We start from the raw sequence: 20,983 nt of genomic DNA, 5'->3' as shown, positions 1-20,983 counted from the left end.
AACAGAGCTGGTTGGTAATCTGCAGACCTACGAGCTAAGGTTAACAAGGATTGGTAAATCGGATAAGGGAAAGAGCATGACATTGAAGGCCAAGAGTAGTGATACTGATGAGTCATCAAATGATGAGGATTCTAAGATGAAGTCCTACATTACAAGGCAATTCAAGAAGTTCATGAAGAATGCCAATGGGAAGGGCTTCGACAAGGACAGTAGGCAATCTAGCTCCTCACAGTTTAAGAGCCAAGATAAAGGGAAGAAGAATGCCAGGGATGGCGGTCAGTATACTGTTCCTTCAGGACCTAAGTGCTTTGGGTGTCAAGGTTTTGGTCATATAAAACAGGAGTGTCCTACATATCTCAAGAGCATTGGGAAGAGCAAGGCACTTGATGCTACCTTGAGTGACACCAAGCTTGAGGATGATTTCGACAATGAGGATAACGGAATCTTGAATGCCTTCATTGGCACTGTCAATCCTACTGCGGGGATTGTTGAAGATGTGGATGAAGAAGAGGAATTGATGGAGTCCTAGTTTGAGAATATGGATGAACAAGATGACATCCACACAGCCTATGCAAAATTGTACAAGGTCTTAGAAAAACATGAGAAGTTGTATAGGTTGACCACCAAGAAGTTTAGTGATGTGGAGCTTGAGCGTGAAGGGCTTTCCACAAAGTTTGATGAATCTAATCAGACTATTGGCACACAAATGCCATTCATGATTGGTGGGCAACAGTGGTGAGATGATTATTTATGCCTTTCAGAAATATAAGTTCTCAGACTATTAGAGCTTTCCAACCAACCTTTAAATAAATTTCCTTCTAAAGAGAGAAGCATTATTGCCAAGTAAATGCACAAATTTACCAAGTTAATGCATCAATTTGACTCATGTTTTCAACTTTCACCTATATATATATATATATATATAGCCTATGACACATTTTTAACACATAACCAAAGGGCTAGACAATGGGTACTAGAAGCCTTTATGATGTACCAATTGTATTTTGTTCCTTATTAACCTTGCTCATTCACATACTTACTTGTCTTGGAACAAATGGCTTTAGCATCAAGCTCATCCCAAGATATTCCATTCATTCAATTCTCTTCCCCAAAAATTTAAGTCAACAGGCACTACGTCCAGTTGTGAGGAAGTATGGAAGTTTCTATGCAGCTAAAGTTGGAATTGGCCCATATCCACACTGTTGCACAATTGCATGTGGATACTGGTTCCGATGAAACATGGGTTCAAGGTGAAGGATGCACTGCATGTTTCAATCTTATTTCTGGAAATTTCAAGTACAAAGAGTCCAAGACATATACTATGGTGCCTTGTGATCCTAGAATATGTATTGAGAATGTATGCCATTGTAGTCTTATCTATGCAGATGGTGATTACACTAATGGCTTGTTTGGAAGTTTAGAGAGGGAGGAGAGTAGAGGGGAGTAGAGGGAAGGGGAGTAGTGGGGAGGAGAGTAGAGGAGAATGATTCACCTCCACCTTATTTGGATGTTTTTAAAATTAGTAAGGGGGAAGGGATTAATTAGCCCTTCCCCTTGTGTAATTTTGTTAATATAATAAGGGTAAATTAGGTAATTTACTTGGTCAATAGTTTATGTACTCTACTCCCCCTCCAAATCTCTCAAATTTGGGGGAATTAAAATTGGGGGGCTAGAGGGAGTCCAAACCCCTCCAAACTCCTCCAAACCCCTCCCCCTCATTCTTTAAAAAACTTCCAAACAAGGTAATTGCATTACTCTCCCTTCCTCTACTCTACTCCCCCTCCTTTTTTAAACATCCAAACAGCCATAAGGGTATTCTTTCATCTGACATGTTCACATTCCCTGTACGTGACGGTGTAGTTGCACACTACGCAAATGTAATTTTTGGGGTTGGCTTGGAAAATGCAAAAAGGCCATTTATGCTAAATAATAATCTAATAGAAGGGACACTTGGTCTAGGGCGTGGACCACGATCAATCCTAAGGCAACTAAAAGATGCCACCCACCTACGTTTCTCATATTGCCTTTTTGATTTCAACAGCGGAGATGATACCTACACATATTTACATTTTGGCGAAGATGCGAAAATTATAGGAAATGATCAAGAGATGGTAAAATCAACACAATTATTACCCGAACAAAATAAGTACTATCTGCAAGTGCTGGGTATTACGATGAATGAAGACTTGCTTCCATAAATCCAAAAGAGTATCAATTGAGAGGTAATTCAAATGGAGGGTTTATAATTGATTCAGGAACTGGAATAACTCAACTTGTTCCGAATGCGTATAATGTTGTCAGAAATGAAATAGTTAGATACTTAAAAAAAAGCATATAACTGGAATCCTTTGGTGAATTCAGGTATATATAGCCCTTGACCTTTGCTATAATGTCCAGCCAACTAGGTATGGGTTTGGATACCATGTTTCCAAACCCACGTTTGCGTTTTCTGCCCTTTTTTTTTTTTAGCGCGTGAACAGTAAAATCACATGTGAGTACTGCGCAGGGAACAAAGGCACTATTTGTGAACGATAACATCACATGTGAGCACTGTGCAGGGGACAAGAGGCACTGTTTAGGCATTGTTCATGGGTCCCACTGTACTATTCACACATTTAAAAATTATTTTGTTACAGTGTTTTCAGTTTTTAGTTTCAGCAAAAATAAGTTGTATCCAAACAAATCCTAGATCTTGGTTCTCATCGAGTCTTCAAATTAGTTAGTGATAATATTTATTACATGTTTATCAAACCTACTTCTTCTGAAGAAGATGTAAATATTCTAGGGGCAATTCAACAGCAAGATTATCGATTCTGTTTTGATGTTGGAGTAGGTGTGATGGAATTTGTCCCAGAGAAATATCAATCAAATTAGAATGACTAAATAAATAGAAAAAAATAAAATGAAAAGTTTTAACATTCATTTTAATTTCTTTTCTCTTTGGGGTTAGGGTGTTATGACATGATTTGAACCCAATATTCATTCTTGTTTTATTTTTTAACAAATGAGGCTTTCCCAAGTTCTTCAAGCACCAAAATATTCCTACAACTTAAGAAAATTGTCATTGATATCATCCTTTCAGAGGCATAGTTTTCAGTATTGTATGATATAGGATACGTATCGTACCGTGTACAAATGTTATGTATTGTAAGAGTGTATCGTAAATAGTCATGAATTGTTCGAAACATAGGTGTGTATTGCATAAGTCGTATTGTATTAGTGAATTGTACGATACATAGACATGTGGATTTCAAATGAGTTTTTTTTTTGGGGGGGGGGGGGGGGGGGTTTTTTTTTTTTTTTTTTTTTGGGGGGTTAAGATATCACTATGAGAGACCAAGGTTGCAGGTTAGTTGTATTTTGACTAATCCCACATGAGTGGGTGAGCTCATGTTAAGAGTCTCTTAAAATGGGCAGTTTGATCGACTAATGATATTTGTCCCCTTGATTAAGGGATTGTACACTTTGAGTTATCACTTATTTTAATTTATGGAAAAAAAAAAACACTAAAATAATTCTTCATTTTATTGATAAAAAATGTTTGATTTACATCCATTCAAATATAATAAGAAAATTATATAGCCTTGGTCGTAGATACAAGCTAAGAAAAATTTCATGGCTTGAAGTCCTTGTTAGACTTTAAAAAGACTTTAAAAAGATGATAATTACATTTTATATGACCTATAATCTATGAACCATTGATCTTAGATCTGATGTTAAATTAAGACGTGGTGTTATCATGTCATGTCATCTAATCATTCAACATGTCATATAAAAAGATAGCAAATTGCATGCCGTTCACCGAAAAACAAGATTGAGTATCTAGGGTTATGAAAAAAATAGTATTGAACACCAAAACAACATATGACTTTCAATTGAAATCTAGCTTGCTTTGATTCTAAATTATCTATATCATTGAAGACAAACTTTTCTTGTTGAATTAAAGAAAATTCAAAAGAAAATGAAAAACGACCCCTACATGTATGAGCCTTGATGATTAGTTTAGGGTAAAAGAGATGATCTTAGCACTATGGTTTCTTGTATAGGATGAGTTTAGGAATGTTGTAGGGTTCTAGAGATTAGAGAGTTGAGCAATAGGAAGTTGGTTACATGTCAATGCCAAATGAAGTGTGCGTTTGGCATGACTTAAAAAACTATTTTTTTTTTATTATTTAGTTTATTTTTGCTATTATTCATAGGTCTCATTGCATTTTTTGATACTATTCATGGGTCCCATTGTATTATTTCAGCTACTTTTTAACTTTATTTACAGCACTTTCAGCAAAAAAAATTTAGTTTCAATTAAATAAGTTGTTCCCAAATAGACATGAAAGGAATACTAGCTTTACCTTTGATTTTTTAGGAAATTGTGTGCTTCGAATTATGAATTCCTATTCTATTTATAGAGGGAGGGGATGGCCTTAGTTGACAAGTTTGGATGAGTTTGGGACTCTCCAAAACTGAGAAATTTGAATCTCTATCTCCAAAAGTCGTTGGATATGAGTTGGAATCGCAAAAATCAAGTCAAAACGGCTGAATTTTTGAGTTTGAGTATATCTTGGTGTTTTGACCATAACTTTCAATTCACACTTCCGATTGAAGTGAAAATAGTATCATTAGAAGAAAAAAAATTCAGATTTAACAACTTTAATATGAAAAAAGGCTTATCTTAATTCGAATGTTTACTAATTACTATGCTAAAATCACCCCTACATGAGTCTGACAATTGTTTTTCTCTTGTTTTTCGTAGCAATTTTAATGTTTTCAAATCCGTTTTTGAGTTCCATCTCATTGAGCGATCTTAAATTTAGCCGTTTTGGGATCAAATAAGACTGTTGGATATTTAGGAAGTAGTAATGTATTTTAATTAAGCACTTATTTTTAATATATTTGATTAAAATATAAAACCTAGACTATATATTCGTTAGAACTAAAAGTGATCATATATTTGATGGTGAATTTTTTGGTAGGATTAGAAAATACTATTGTATATTGTTATGTATGCCATTATGTATTAAAATAATAAAAATTGTTTTATTATTTAAAATAATAGTAGCATGAATATTTGAATATTATCATATAGTTTTTAAGATGCATTTATATGATTTAGTCACAGAATATAAAAATCATAAGTTCTTTGAAAACTCAACCTAAGTTCATAGTCGGTGATGAAGTTAGACATTTCATCTCTAAAGACTATAATATGTCAACTCAGATAATTTGTCTTGGTCATGAAACTAGAAACTTTTAGTTGATATGTTAATGTGTCTTAAATGTATAATAAATATTAAACTGAATTGCAGTGAGATTAATTACTCTATTAACGACTTTCAACTGAATAATAAACCTCATAACTTTCATTTATATAAACTCTCAATCCAGAGAGGATTATGAACCCGCTCATGAAATGTAAGTTACTTTGATATATCAAAAATGAGATTTAATCTAACAGTCAAAATCTCGGTATGTTAGGCAACCACACGTAGTGTTGAGAGGATGCATATTCTCAAGATGTTTGCGTCTGTTTAGGTTGAGCTTATAATCTCAGTTTTCAGCTTTTAGTTTTTATGTATAGCTTTTTAAAACTTCTTTTTTTTCTCTCAATTTTTCGAAATACAAGTATACTTTAGCACACTTTCAGCAAAAAAAAATTCAGTAAAAAGCTAGATAAATTGTTCCTAAATAAACAAGAAATAATCTCTTTCTAGAGATAAAAATATTCTTTTGAGATAAGTTTAATGGATTTAGTTATTCAGAGTATTAGGTCTAATCACTTTAGTAAAGAGTTACTCAACTTTATATATTATAAAATTTGATTTCATAAATATATAAATAACTTAAAGGATTAAATTAGTAACTCAAGGATCAAGAGATAGTAATTTTCAAAGTGACAATTATATTTGATGACTTTGTGTTATTATGAATATTTTCATGAAGGGGTTAATTGATTAGATAATAAAGTCTGGTGATATAATTTTATTAATAAAGCTTAGAGTGCAATTTTATTTTTATAGTTTTATTAAATATCATTAATTGTAACTTTGGGCCTGTAAAAAATTGACGGATAAGCCGGAAGCTCATTAGAGTTAAAACTTTATTTGTCCATTTGGTCCCATCCTAAGCCACACACTATAACCCTTAACCCAATTGAGTTGTCATAAAAGGTCAACACAATTAGATAATCAGTTAATTATTTAATAAAAGTTATTAAATAAAATAGCTGCCCTGTTAGTTATTTATACTTTTGAGAAAAAAAAATTTGTTTTTGGGAAGAACACAAGCTTTTGAGAAAAGAAAAAATGTCTAGAACTGATTGAGAGACCACATATCTTGGCTTTATGTGGAATTAGGGTGAAGATCAAGGTTTTCCCAAGTTCAATCTTCTTATTTGTTTTGAATTTTACTACATCAAGGTACACTTTTCTATTCTTTATTTCTAAAATTCAGACATTCCATGTTATCTCATGTGAATAATGTAGATCATTAATTTTTCGATGCTTGTTTTGTATGAGATGTAAAACTACTTTTTCCAACATTTTTTTTCCTAAACCCAGACTAATGGGATTATGTCACATGACAATTAAATGAATTAATTCTCTAAGAATCAATTACAATCACATGTGTTTAGTCTTAATCATAGAAATTTGTATTAACGGTTAAACTTTCATTTGACTATAACTTTTAATTTGGTGGTTCAATTTAAGCATATAATATATTATTTTGATTCTTAGGACTTCTATATTTGTTTTCAATGAATAATTTAGAAATCCAACGGTCAAAATCACCTTATGTCTTAAAGTGGTAGTTTTGCCCATTGCAATGTTTAACAAAGGTTACAAAATGCAATATCTATAATCATATACTATATAATAAAAATTAGGTCTTAGAAATTATAATTGTGACAAATGGATACCATCCCTTATGCCACATGTATAATAAAAGAATCCTCACTAATACCCAAATATAAATATATTAAAATTAAAATTTGATCAAAATATACTATTAATCCTTGAAGTTTACTTAAATGATGCAATTGGTTACTCAAGTTTTAAATGAGTTCTATTAGTTCTCAAGTTTCAAAAAGAGAAGTGTTACGTTTACAACATTTTCACAATATTTCTATTAAGAAAAATTACATTTTATCACTCTAAACTATACAATTGATTACACTTTCTACCTTAAATTTTTCGAATGGACATTTTGCATCTTAAACTATGATCCTTGTTACTCTTTGCACCCTAATATCAAGTTTGTTGTTAACTTGGATGGAAAAATATGGTACCACGTGAAAAGATCAAATTGTCCATCTTCTCAATCTCTTAAAAACATATAAGAATTTATAGTTTACCACCTTAAATTATATTAATGATTACACTTTTCACCTAAACTTTGAATTTCTGTCCAAGTTAACCAAAAAAAAAAACGTGCATTCAAAAATTTATGGTGTAAAGTGTATTATGAGGTATAGATTAAAGTTATAAAGTGTAATTTTTTCCTTCTATTAATCATAGTAGTAAGTTGTTATTAGTTTTAATTTGAACTCACAGTTGGAATTACATTTTTTCTACTAGTAACAGCAAATAACATAAGTTACTTAGAATTTATTATGAAAATGTTGTAGATATATATTTCTCTTTAAAAAAAAAAATGAGCATTACTAATTATTTTATTAATTGCCATTAGTGTCATTACTTACATGACTAATGAAGTAGTGAGTAACATGACATCTTTCTCTAATGACTTAGCATATTTTTGATTAAAAAATTACAAAAATATATTTAACACATCAGAAATCCATTAATTCCAAATACTTGACCCGGTTCTTAACTGGTAATACCAAATCAAAATCCCGAATTTGGAAACTAGAACGCGTAACGGCGTAAGAGAGAGAGAGAGAGAGAGAGGAGGAGGAGAGATTAGTTGAGCCCTATACCCGTCGTCCTCCTCCACGCAACGCCGCCTCCCTCTTCTGGCAACGGCGTCATCGTCCACAGAAACCTCCGCCCCCCTTCTCTGGCCAAACCATATCAGGTATTGCTCTTTTCCTCTCTCTTTGTGGCTGTGCAACCCAGTTAGGACCATTAAGATGACGAAAATTTTATACTTGAATAAATTCTTTGAAGTTCTATTCTTACGTTCATATAAGAAACTACTAATACTACATGCCCTTTGAAATTCCAAATGCTTGTGCCATTCGGAGAATTTTCATTTGTATTCCTAGTATTTGTAAAAATGCCTGTGAGAAATTTTGCTTAATGGAGTCCATTAATCTTGTGTTATATTGGTAAAAAGGCTTTCTGTGTTTTAAGTTATTTTGGTTTTTGGCAAGTTCCTATATGTTAGTAAGTTTGGTTGATTTAGCTTAGCTTAGCATATTATTTAATCTTTCTACAGCATTAAATGGAGCCCAGATGGAAAGGGAAGGGCTTCAAAGCTAAAGCTCTTGCAGAGCCCATGTCAAAGATAGTATCCCAGCTGCAGTCTTCGCTAATTCAATCAGATGCTCATGGATTGCTCACTGGGTGTACTGTACTCATAGCTGTAAAACCAGAGCAAACTGATCTTCTTGACCGTGCGTGTTTTGGTAAACGCATTGTTACAGCTGAAAAGGATAATGAGTGGTTTCAGCTGGGTCTAGAAGAAGCCTTTTACCTATGTTTTTCGTTAAAGTGTCTCAAGGTTGTAGGTGATGATAAGTGTCCAAAGAATGATGTAGAGCTATGGCTGTGCATGATATCACGAAAACCGAATTTCCCTGATTTCTACAAGGCTTATTCTCATCTTCGGATAAAGAATTGGGTTGTCAAGTCAGGTTTGAATTATGGAGTGGATTTTGTTGCCTACCGGCACCACCCGTCTCTGGTCCATTCTGAATATGCTGTGCTTGTGTTATCGGAAGGAGAGGACGAGGGAAATGGCCGGTTGAGGTTGTGGTCTGATCTTCATTGCACTACTCGAGTTAGTGGAAGTGTTGTGAAGACACTTTTGGTTCTTAGGATCACTAACAATGGTAATGATGTTGCCTCTCCATCATGTTTGGAAAAATACACTGTTGTAGAGCGAGCTATCAGAAGATGGCATCCAGAACAATGCCGTGAAGATAATATGATACGGGAAAACAGAACCAAGTAAGTGTTGATATTCCACACCACTTGACATGTATTTTCAGTTTATGAAATGGATCTTCTTCCTTTTCTATAGTATTTTTAATGAGTCTAATGCCTAATATGCTGGTGCAGGCAACAAGAAGCGCTTGGAAAAGCAAGTTTAAAGACCAAATTTACTCAAAAACATGATGTGAAATTGAAGCCGGGCCTAGTTGGAATTGAACGAGGTCTTAGTCTAGTTAGTATTAGTCTTGTTTTTGCCTTGATTTCCTTTATAGTAAGCAGTTGGTTTTGGTCTAATTAAGATTTCTTGAGTTACAAAGTTGAGGTTTTTACACATATCACTCTAGACTTTGACTTGAGTGTAAATTTAGTCATTGGACTTTCAATTTGAACCATTAACCCCCTACATTTTAGGTTTGCAACAAATCAAACATTCCATTAATTTTATCATTAAAGGTTGATGTATGGTTTCTTCATGTCAACAATATGTACTTTTTTAAAATACCATTATGAAGAAGACTTTATGAAAGAGAACCGAATGCCCATTGGATTTCACCGTCCAAAGATGTAAAACAGAGCAAATTGTTTCTATTATGGACATTAAGGACTCTTTTAGTGTTTTTGGTTTGATCTCTTTAGTTAGATTTAAGTGCATGACACCTTTTATTAAATTACACTTTGTTGAGCCAATTTTGTTGAACTACAAGTCCACAAATGACAAAGTTTGGTATATTTGCTTCTGAGTTATCATCTTTTTCAGTTGTTTTTAATTTCTCAATAAAACTCTAAATGAAATAGTTTGAACTAAGAATTAGGCCATAATTGAGAAAATCAGGCAGGATTCAGTGATTATTTAACAATAATCAACATTTGCTTCTTTTTTCTTTTTCTTTTTTTGAGAATGATTTGCTTCTTTTTCTTTTTGTTTTGGCAAACCATATTTGTTTCTTTTAAGTTGAAACAGTTTTAATTTTAATTTATTTTTCAATAATAAGGGGTAGTAATAATTGTAGTTCAAAAATATTGATGACATGGCAGAAACCATTTTTTAACCTTTAACTGGAATATTTCATGGAGGGTTTTGATTTGTCACAACACCTAAAATGCATGGGGTTAATTGTTCAAATTGAAAGTCCAAGCAAGAAATTGATGCTCATATCAAAGTCTAGTAGTTGATACTTGTAAATCCGCAAGAATATTTTTTTGAATGGGCTGCACTCAGGCACACGAGTTGGTTTTATCCTCTCTCCCAAGCGGATGTTCCTGCCCTCCTATTCCCTTTGATTGGAAGGGATGGCCTTCCTAATGAAAATTCATGACGTTATTGAACTTCGGATACATGCTACAATAATAGAGGTAGAATTGCAGCATTTTTGAATTATGGGACGTGATTAAGGAAATTAGTTCTAAGATGTCTGAGAAATTTAATGGAAGTTTTTGGTCAAATGAATAAGGTATTAAGAAATGCATAATGTACATTATAGTATTTTGGAGGAACATTGCCTACAACCTGTATCTTTATGTCATGAATGTAAGCAATTGAGAAGTGTAAATACACCTCTAGTCATCATTTTTTTTAATATCTTAGGGAAATATAAGATCAAAATGTAGGCTTCCCCATTCTCACCTGTGTCTGGGAGATGTAGGGAATAGGATTTGCTATGGGGAGAGTTTACCTGTATTTCAGGAAACTATTCCTTAATCCAGTGATAAGTTGCTTGTGTGTACCTTAGACATCTTCATCCAAATAAATTTTGCAGGACAAAATATTTGGGGTTAGCAAAATGTGGAGAACTAGTTTTGGCCAAAAAGAAAATGTTGTGGGAAATTTGGAAATGCATTTGTATTGACTTCTTTAGTGATGCACTTCTACCCCCAACAAGCTCAGCTCTTATTGGATTTATAAGGACAGGTATCAGTGCCACATTTTGACAAGCTTACAAATCCTTCACTGGCTGCAAAAATTCCTAATTTCTTTTTTCGTGTGAAAGTTGTCCAGGATAGTTGCTGGTAAAGGGGAGGGGGGATTCATTGCATTAAAAACTTCACCCCCCTACGCTACCTTTTCAATTTCCTTCTCTTCTCTAATGAAAATTCCAAGTGTATGATTATGGAATTGGTGTCATCTAATCTAATGTACCTTGCCTTGTACTCTGTTCTATTTCTTTCGATTCTTCATCCGCACGTAAAGAAACCGTTTGATCCTAAATCAGAGGCCTCTTGGCTCTTGGCTGTTTGTGTCCTTTCTTGTAGCAGTTTCTCAGTTTTGAAGCATGCATGTGTTAACGTAAGATGCAACCATTGGCTTGTTAAAACGACAAACTTGTGAACAGAATCCTCATGTGCTTCTTGTTGCATGTCTGTCGGTCCGGGGACATTTGGTGCTTCTATCGAGATACCATTCACAAACGCCAGTGCGATTCGTTATTTGTAATTTGTAGCCCAGTTTTTAGTTTTACACAAATCTTCAATTAGCGTTACTTTGTTTATGGTTCAATTTCTCAGATTCTTCCTCAGGCGCTAGGTTCTAAAATAAGTAAATAACAAACCCCAGCAATTTTCTCAACGTCTCATGAAATTCATAAAACTCCCAACATAGTTTTGAATTCCGTTTTGAAGATTAAGTGTTATATTCACAATACTTTCATAACAAATCATAAATAATAAGTTATTATTAGTTTTAATTTGAATTCATAACTTAAATTATTTATTAATCTATTCATAACATTAAATATCAGTCTGTCACCTATGATTTGTTATGAAAATATTGTAAATATAATATTTCTCTTTCAGATTTGATTATTAAATCCAAATATTTTGGTATAAATATATATCATTTCGGAATTATCCAATAATGGGCTCCAATTCCAAAAGAATAAAGATTTGAGCACAATATTTTCATAATAAAATCTAGAAAGCAAGCTGTCATAGGTTGATAAAAAAGTAACATAAGTAATGAGCTCAAATTAAGACCAAGTATTTATCACCTACTTCTCAAAAAAAAAAAAAAAAAAAAATACTTATCACCTACGCTATGTTGTAAAATTGCTGAGAGCATATATTAGACATTAACAGATCCAAATCAGGAAAGCTCAATCCTAGCAAAGTCTAGTAGTGTTTCCATCACATGCGGTGATTATCATGCATGACAAAAGAACAAGATTGAAAGTTCCAAGCTTAACTAAAGCATCTGCACATTGATTGGCTTCCCAAAAAACATGATCAAGGCTCTTGTTTACAATATTTAAATGTTGGTCATTGATTGGCTTCCCAAAAAACCATGATCAAGGCTCTTCTTTACAACGTTTAAATGTTGGGTCTTTTTGTCCTGGAAAGCCAACTGAAATTTGAGTTCTACTAGAGCAATCTTACCCATGATTTATGTACATGAATTCACAACGGGTAAATGAAATCCTATCCCGCCACAATCTCCATACCAAGTAACATCTTTCCCTTTTAAAATGATAGTGATAATAATAAAAAAGAGCACCATGAAATTACAAATACCACCACCTTTCCAAAACCAAACCTAACAAGTTCATAGTCCATGACAAACCAGCCCTTAAGTAAAAGACCAAAACCCCCCAAAATAAATCCTTTACAAACTAAGCTTCAGAGTGCCTGTTCCTCCCCATCTTAGTAAAGCTGGATCCTACTAGGTCGTTCCTTTGTCATCCTTGCCTCGCCAGAAGGTTCATCATTATCAATCCGACGATTGTTCCTAAATGCTGCAATGGCAATCACATAAGCGATTACCAGGATGATTAATACAATAATGTTGATCACTGAGACCTTCCTCCAACTCTTCCTGAGGCTAGCCAACACACCAGCTTTGCAAGAGTTACAGGAATAGCAAAGTTGCCCTTGGTCATTGCTCCAATTATTGCAGTCAGTGTTGGTTGCCAGTCCTCCTCCGTTGGTCCAAAACGTCTCATTGTTGTAGACGTAGCCACAGTCTGAGGGGGGCTTGCAGCAACCAGACTATACAAAGACCAAACGGTATTATTGTTACACCAGCTGGTATTTCAACAATTAATGTGTACTAAGAAACACACATACATAGTATTTTGTAGAGATAAATCATGAAATATCTGTTTGTAAAAAATATTAATGCTAATTGCTTTTGGAAGCATCTAACTAAAAAGTAGCACCTTTGGTTTTGCATCATTCTATTTTGTCTGTTTTAAAACAAAAGCAACTAAAACATAAAATGTTCTGCTTGAGATTGCAAATGATGTGGCCACCAGCACTTCGTTTCTGATAGAGATAGATTACCATCCCCCATCTACTCTCTCTTACTTTCTTCAATAAAGATCCTCACACTCAGCAACAAAAATATGCTAGTTCTACTCCAGCATTATTAAGACAAAGAATGGAATAACTAAACTATCATTAAGGCAAAGAATGAACTGACTAAACAACCATCTTGTGTTGTTGCTCCATGAAAAGAAAATGACTGAATCATGGTTATGAAAATATGCATTCTATACTGTATGATACATGCACTGATGCACATTTTAAAAAAAATAAAAATAAAAATAAATAAACAACTCTGGTATCATACGAAACAAAAAATAAAAATCTATAAGTAAAAGTATATGATACGTAATTCAACGTTTCTCATATATACTAATACAAGAACACTTCTTTCTCAAAAGAAAGAAAAAAGATACAAGAACACTTCCAAATTGATTAAACTTTAATGCTCATGTAATTGGTTATTTAATTTGCAAAGTTGTCATTGTACACAACAATAAAATTATTAAAATAAATATCTTTAGTTCAATGTTTTAATATTTATGTAACATATCAACAATTTTATATTTTTATTACAATCTTCAATTGTTTTTCTTTCATTGATTAAAATTTCTATAAGATTTAAATGATTAGATTTTAATGTCGAATATAACATGTATGGGCGTATATTAAAATCTTTAAATAAAAATAAGTTTAAATTATATTAATATGGGACTATAAATAGTTTTATTTATTTTGCTATCTTCTTTCGAAAACACAACCAAATATTTTAAAAAAATAATACGAATATTTAATTAGTTGATTTTTTTAATAAAATCTTATGAAATAATATTAAGATAAGATAAGATAAGATGCTACTGACTTGACATGTATAGTTGTTCTTTTATTCCCAAATTTTTCATTCAAATTTGCAATATACCCATACATATCTATTTATGTTTATTTCATTTTAATCTTCTATGTTGAAATTTAAGAATGCTTTTTAAAGCCTTGAATCAAATAAAACTTATACATATTCTGTAACACATACATTGTTCTCCACATATCAAATTATTACTAATACCTATGAGCTGAATGTCAAGAGTCTTATAATTCAGTGGCATAACTTAATCCCCTTAATTAAGAGAATTAGGTTCCCCTCCTCGTTGTTGTAACTATAAACTTACTAAAAAATACCTATGAATTGAAGGTTAAAATCTATATAATTCTTGACATCATTAATAATTATTTTATTTTAATTTTCTTCTAACAAGATTTGATTTACTCTGAACACTCTTAACTAATTTACTAATAGATAAATCTTTACTTGCACACATAGTCACATACCAAATGATTATAAGAATTATTTCTCCAAAAAAAAAAAAATTTTGATTGTAAGAATAAAACTTCTTGTATAAGGCCATCAAAAGGGTTGTGATAGAAATTTAGGCTTGGACCAACCATTTATGTCCCTTTATGTTTTTATGATTATATAAGATGCACTTTATTGAAACTTATATTTAGGTAGGGATGAGAGATTTGGGAAGGAAAGGCTCCTCGCCATCTAGCTATGAAATAATATCTGTTAATAATTGTTCCAATTCAACCAAACAAGTTGCCTTAGATATTTTATTTTGGACAAAACTTAGGTAGAGCACTTATGTATTCGAAAGTGTATTTTTTTAAAATTAAATAGTCACATGGCTGAATCCTAAGAACCTAAAGAATAACACCTAAAGAATAACACATAAAATACCGTAACTAAGGTTTGTCATTTTATTTTTATAGCCCTAAACAAGCAACCAAACAAAAGAGGAAAAAAAAAAGGGTAAAATATCATTTTCGTCCCTAAACTATCACAAAAGTTCGTTTTTCGTCCCTAAACTTTTAAAAGTTCGTTTTTCGTCCCTGAACTATCACAAAAGTTCATTTTTCGTCCCTAAACTTTCAAAAGTTCTATTTTCGTCCCTAAACTTTTCCAAATGTATTAATTTTCGTCCCTCTCACATCAGCACACTGTCAAAGCCACGTCAGCACTCCATCAGACGGAGGGACAAAAATCAATACGTTTGGAAAAGTTTAGGGACGAAAATAGAACTTTTAAAAATTTAGGGACGAAAAACGAACTTTTGTGATAGTTCAGGGGCGAAAAATGAACTTTTGAAAATTTAGGATGAAAAACGAACTTTTGTGATAGTTTAGGGACGAAAATGATATTTTATCCAAAAAAAAAAAAAAAGAAGGATATTCCACTAAAGAAAACCATTTGGAATTTGGATTAAGAATCAAGGCTAACCAACCCAATACTTCCAAACAGAACATAGCTAGAACTCTCTTTATTTTGAGGGCTGTAAATCTCTTGGCTAAGATAACTAGATAAGGAGAGGAAAGCAACCACTGGGTTATATTGTTGTAATTAATATCTTGCTCAGAGCATTAATCTTCAACATTAAAGACAAAAATAAAAGGTTGTTGGATTGCTAAATCAGCTAACGACAGGTTTTTGGTTTTTCTTGTTTCACTAACTTAACTAACTAATCTCTCAAAAAAAAAAAAAAAAAAAGGTTAGCGCTGTCTTGTAGGCATAATTATCGGGTTTAGACTTTAGAATTTAGATATTTCAGAATGGGGCCACCTCCCTATCATGGCACATTAAATCTATATCAATGTGAAAAAAATGTGAAAAATCTCATTCACACATTTTTCAACACACCCCCCAAATAAACAAACTTTAGTTTTAGTCTACATACATTTGCTACAAATCCTATTTTGTTCTATTATTGGAGAACAAATTGTAGTTTGGCCAAATATATATATATATATATGATAAACACAGCACTTTTAAAAAGAAGTTAGGCCGACATGTCATTGTCAGTTGGCCCAGGAACACTGGTGATGATGGGAACAGAGCATCTTTGAGGATGATTCGAATGGATTCACCTAGGTATTGCACACTTAATTAATGGCTGTGATTGAAAGTTAAAAAAACAATTTTTAATCTGGGCCATTAAATAAAATATTATAAAAAAGAGTTAAACGGATAAAGCTAAAAAGTTAAAAAAATTGGGAAGAAAATGGAGGTTTATAACCACGTGAACTTTAAGCCTAATTGAGATTTATACCTTAAAACCGAACAACCTCACATAAACATAAAAGTCATCTTCCTCCATCGGATTTAAACATTAAATTCCTACAATATCTTTTAACATTGAAGATGTGCTTTCAAAAAGGAGAGAGAGAGAGAGAGAGAAAGGCAAATACCAAAAAGTGAATCTACGTTAGGCCCATAACTTTAAAGCCCTTAATCATTAATAAATTTTAACCCTAAAGGCCCATAACCTTCCAACCCATTTTTCTCATATTAGAAATTTAGAACTCGCTGGAGAAAAAAAAAAAAAAAAAAAAAAAAAAACCTCATAATTTATCAAAGAGAACCCCAGAACCCACATAAATTTTAATTTTAATTTCCCAACCAATTAAACCTTAAATTTTTTTTTTAAAAAAAAAACAAGATTAAAATCAAACCTGAACTTAAATTAAACAGTAAAAAATAAAATAAAATTCACTTAGATGAGATTTTGTTTTTTGGTAGAAATAAGATGAATTGAAAATTAAGAAAGAGAACCAACAGAGTTTCAGTACAAAAGCCTATTTACTTTTTCATGGTTCATGTTTTTCAAAGTTACGGGTTGAATTTATTACTTCTTTATGGAAATGATAATTTGTGACATCCATGAATGACAATTTTTCCTGTATATTTTATAAAAACGAATAAAGAAAATAAGAGGAAATATTGAAAGAGAGCATACCTCAATAGGGTTGAGCTTTCTACGAACAAACATATCACCAGTTTCAGGCATACCACCTACAGTCCTCCCCAACTTGCTGCAAATCTTAGAGTCTCTAATACAAGAGCTAATCTTTGCCCAGTAGCTAGCATCTTGTACACGCTGCTCCAGCCAGCCCGAGTAGTCCTGCAGATAATAGTCATCGTAAGCCCGGTTCTCCACAGGCCGGCCTGACCCTTTGTCCGTGACCACATAGGCAAAGATAATGAACCCTAAAAGCGCAGCTATGATGAAGAACATGGCAAATAGGTATAGCCACATTACGAAAGTGTTTCTGTAACACGCTCCAGCGAACCCAGCTAGAGAAACCACCATGATAGCAACCCCAATAATGATCAGAGGCCATTGAAGGAACTTGAGGCAGTCAGTGTTGTTGGCTCTTGTGCTTAGCCATATCCCACCTCCAAGGATTGGGATTGAGAGGAGGAAGGTGAAGAAGTTTAGCAGTCCAATCAAGTGGTTACTATTTCTCATCTCTTTGGGTTATCACTCAGATTCTGATTCTTGAATTCTTTGTATCAGTAGCTAGCGCTGTTTTTGATACTAAACAAAAGTTATGACCAATAATGAAGGGTTGTTGGATGCGGAGTCGGTCTTATTATATGGGCTAAGGGCCAGGGGGTGTGTACAAAAAACAAAAACAAAAAACAGTGGTACTCTCTGTGATCAAACGGACACCTGTCTATGTAGATACAAATTGGTGTGACTTCTAGAACGAGTGTTTATGAGTGTATTCCCCAACTTTAACACAGCTTTTGCTTGACATGAAGGGTGTGACAGTACCATACTGCGAGTGGGATTGTGATTGAGTGAAGGAAGCATTAAAGAATACAAGTACTATATTTAATTTGAGAATAGATTTAGAGGTGTCAGCCCATGTGAACTCATAACGTGTACAGACTAGATTGGGGTTAATTCCGAGATATTTCATTATTTCTTTACTTTGACTAAATTTAAATTAATTCATTTAACCAAGCAAAAGCACGCTTGAAGATTTTTTTTTTTGGAAAAAAACGGTTTGCCTTTTTTGGAATCTATCAATCTATTCTAGTTCCAGATGAAATCTCCATTGCTCATTTTTTTAAGGTTTGTGTAAAATGCATCGTTGCTTCTATAAATCACTCTCTGTTCTTACTTGGGACTCAAGTATTTGACTAGTAGAGGGCCAACTAATTTTTTGCCCAGTCGCCGTTAGCACCAAACCAACCATCTTAAGGAAGGAATATTGACACCCAAAATGATTAATATGATGTCATTAATTTTGTCTTCAACCATTCTTTTTAAATTTTTAATCAGGAAGGATAAATATATTTATTATATTATATTTGAATAATTAAGTGCAAAAGATGGGCTGTGAGGGATGTGTAGTTGTTTGTTGTTTTTCTTCTGGTTGTAGTCTACTTTCTCTGTTGTATCTCTTTCCAGATGGATGAAATATGAATTTCTCATAAAAAAAAAAAACTCCTTCAGACATTCACTCATAAATGACTAATTTATTTTCACAATGGTTAGTTTCACTTTCACGTGTACATGTACAAATTTCATATAATTCTAGTGACAACATCCTGCAACCGTAACTACGATGATGGTGTAAGTAATAAATCTATGAGTCAATATATCCATTCTTTTTCTTTATTTTTTTATAGGATAAAATATAGCGAACACCTGAGAGTTAGTATTAGTTAAGTTCAAAATTTTTTAAAACTTTTGATCCATTTAAGAACCAAATTAGTCAAAATTTAGAAGTGTTAAATATATTTTACCCCTTTTTATAAGTAAAAGTGGGGGTGGGGGGATTCCAAAAACAATTTAAATAGGCATTCAAGGTTATTGCCGAGGAGCTAAAATCTGACAATTGATCTAGGGCAGTGATCTTATGATTCGAAAGGAGATTGGGGTAACACACTTGATGAAGGTTCCGAGGACATACCTTAGATCTAGGAGGACGAGCACTAGTTGTATGAGGGCCACAAGGTTAAACCATCAAAAAGGAAAGAACTCTAATTATGTGTCACGTGTACACGCTAAATTAGAATTTTAATTTTGTGCCATGTGTCTAAAATTTGAAATTGAAGTTGAATTTTGTATCATGTGGCTAAATATATATGGGCTCATTTTCATTAAAACCACTTCTATGTATCAGGTCAAGTAAGTTACTGTGCTAATTAAGTTTTTTCTTGATTTTGCAGTCAAACATGAAAACCAAAGAGATTAATATAAGTGATAAGAATTTAGTTTGGGTTAATTGAAGTTGAATTTTGCATCATGTGGCTAAATGTATGTGGGCTCATTCTCATTAAAACCACTTCTATGTATCGGGTCAAGTGAGTTATTATGCTAATTAAGTTTTTTCTTGATTTTGTAGTCAAACGTGAAAACCATAGAGATTAATATCGGTGATAAGAACTTGGTTTGGGTACATTGCATAATTTCTAAAAAAAATAGCAAAGCCAGAGTTTGCATCTTTACATTTGCACTAAGTTTCGGATTAAAGTGCTTTCTTCTTGGTTCTGACACTGAGTTTTGTTTATTATTCACTTACAAAGTTTGCATCTTTACATTTATTATAAATTACTAATATGTGATTAGATGCACATTATTCATAAAATTCATTATCCTTATATTTTGCTTTTTGTTCAGGTTTGGCACCTATAACAATGAAGAAAGCACTGTTGTAGAGCAATGGATGATACTTTTTGTATGCTGCAAAGGAACTTAGTGATCAATGGAATCTCACGTGAATTGGAAAGGATCCAGCTGTAGATGTCTGGATGGTAGATGTGAGCTATTATGTTTTTAAAATTTTCAGTGAAGGTAAAGGTTATGAGCAATGTAAATTTTCCGGAGAGAAATTTATTATTCTATATTTACGAAAGTTTGGTCGTCTTCCTGGAGTGGATCACTCCACCCTGTCTTTCTACTAGAATTTTTTATTCAGATTGTTACAATTTAATTTGAAATTTTATTTGAATTTTCTTATTGTTGTTACTATTATATATTATCATTCCAATTGTTCAATTAGAATCTAAAATTGGAGTCCAATTTTACTACACACATGTACAATCTAATTATTTTTAATTTTGCTGTCATGTGCAGAAGCCAATGAAATGAAATTAATAACACATTAAACACTCATACTTTGGAAATCGGTAGTACCAATCTAAATCCAGTGGACCTGCTTCGTGATAATACAACTATGAAGGATGTATAAAAACATGCACAAACCCATCTCTCTATAAAAAGAGATTGAAGAGAATTTCTTTTATCAGCTATGGAACTTTAGAGGTTTTTTCTTCACACAAATATCCATCATGTTACAAAATGACTCATTGTAAAACTACAAAATCAGTACAACTTTGAGGGTTTTTTTTTTTTTTTTTAATTTTAAATTTTTTAAGTTACGAAAATTTCAATCACCAATAGAGATTGAAAATTCAAAAACGTGAATGGATTTTTTGGATAAACATTGTCACCAAGATTCATCTTTCTATGTAAAATATATATACTGCTAAGTTTTGTTAATAAAATTTTCTGATTAATAATATGAATTTAGACTTAACTGAGCATTTTAAATATGAATAAACTCATAATTAATAATATATCCATTCTTGTTCGGTAACACAGGACTACATACTAGTTTATTATATATTGATGAAGCCAAAAATGCTTTCTTAGCAAGTTCCTAATTAATATTTCCTTAACTGGAAGAAAATAGAAGCATCCCATGTCTAGCGTTAGCGGGTTTGGGTTATATGAGCATTCACAGCAGTGTAGCTATAATGCTATAAT

The 20,983-nt window shown here is 32.6% G+C and overlaps 2 protein-coding genes across 2 annotated transcripts; one reads left to right on the top strand and one right to left on the bottom strand.

The window, feature by feature from the left end:
- The first annotated feature begins 7,809 nt into the window (after positions 1 to 7,809).
- LOC111996315 (tRNA-splicing endonuclease subunit Sen2-1) lies at positions 7,810 to 10,690 on the top strand. The gene is made up of 3 exons (XM_024028274.2): positions 7,810 to 8,031; positions 8,395 to 9,128; positions 9,240 to 10,690. The coding sequence occupies exons 2-3, from the start codon at positions 8,401 to 8,403 to the stop codon at positions 9,409 to 9,411; spliced, it is 900 nt and encodes a 299-aa protein (XP_023884042.1). The 5' UTR covers positions 7,810 to 8,031; positions 8,395 to 8,400; the 3' UTR covers positions 9,412 to 10,690.
- Positions 10,691 to 12,272: 1,582 nt separating this feature from the next.
- On the bottom strand, positions 12,273 to 17,994 carry LOC111996310 (tetraspanin-3). The gene is made up of 2 exons (XM_024028268.2): positions 17,156 to 17,994; positions 12,273 to 13,091 (listed from the first exon to the last, which is right to left on the bottom strand). Exons 1-2 carry the CDS (start codon positions 17,666 to 17,668, stop codon positions 12,747 to 12,749), a joined length of 858 nt encoding a protein of 285 aa, XP_023884036.1. The 5' UTR covers positions 17,669 to 17,994; the 3' UTR covers positions 12,273 to 12,746.
- Between the last annotated feature and the right edge of the window lie 2,989 nt (positions 17,995 to 20,983).

The sequence above is a fragment of the Quercus suber genome, unplaced genomic scaffold (assembly GCF_002906115.3).
Source record: "Quercus suber isolate HL8 unplaced genomic scaffold, Cork oak 2.0 scaffold_316, whole genome shotgun sequence".
In the NCBI taxonomy this organism is placed as follows: domain Eukaryota; kingdom Viridiplantae; phylum Streptophyta; class Magnoliopsida; order Fagales; family Fagaceae; genus Quercus; species Quercus suber.
Note: the sequence above shows the minus strand (reverse complement) of the source record. Positions and strands in the feature narration are given on the sequence as shown.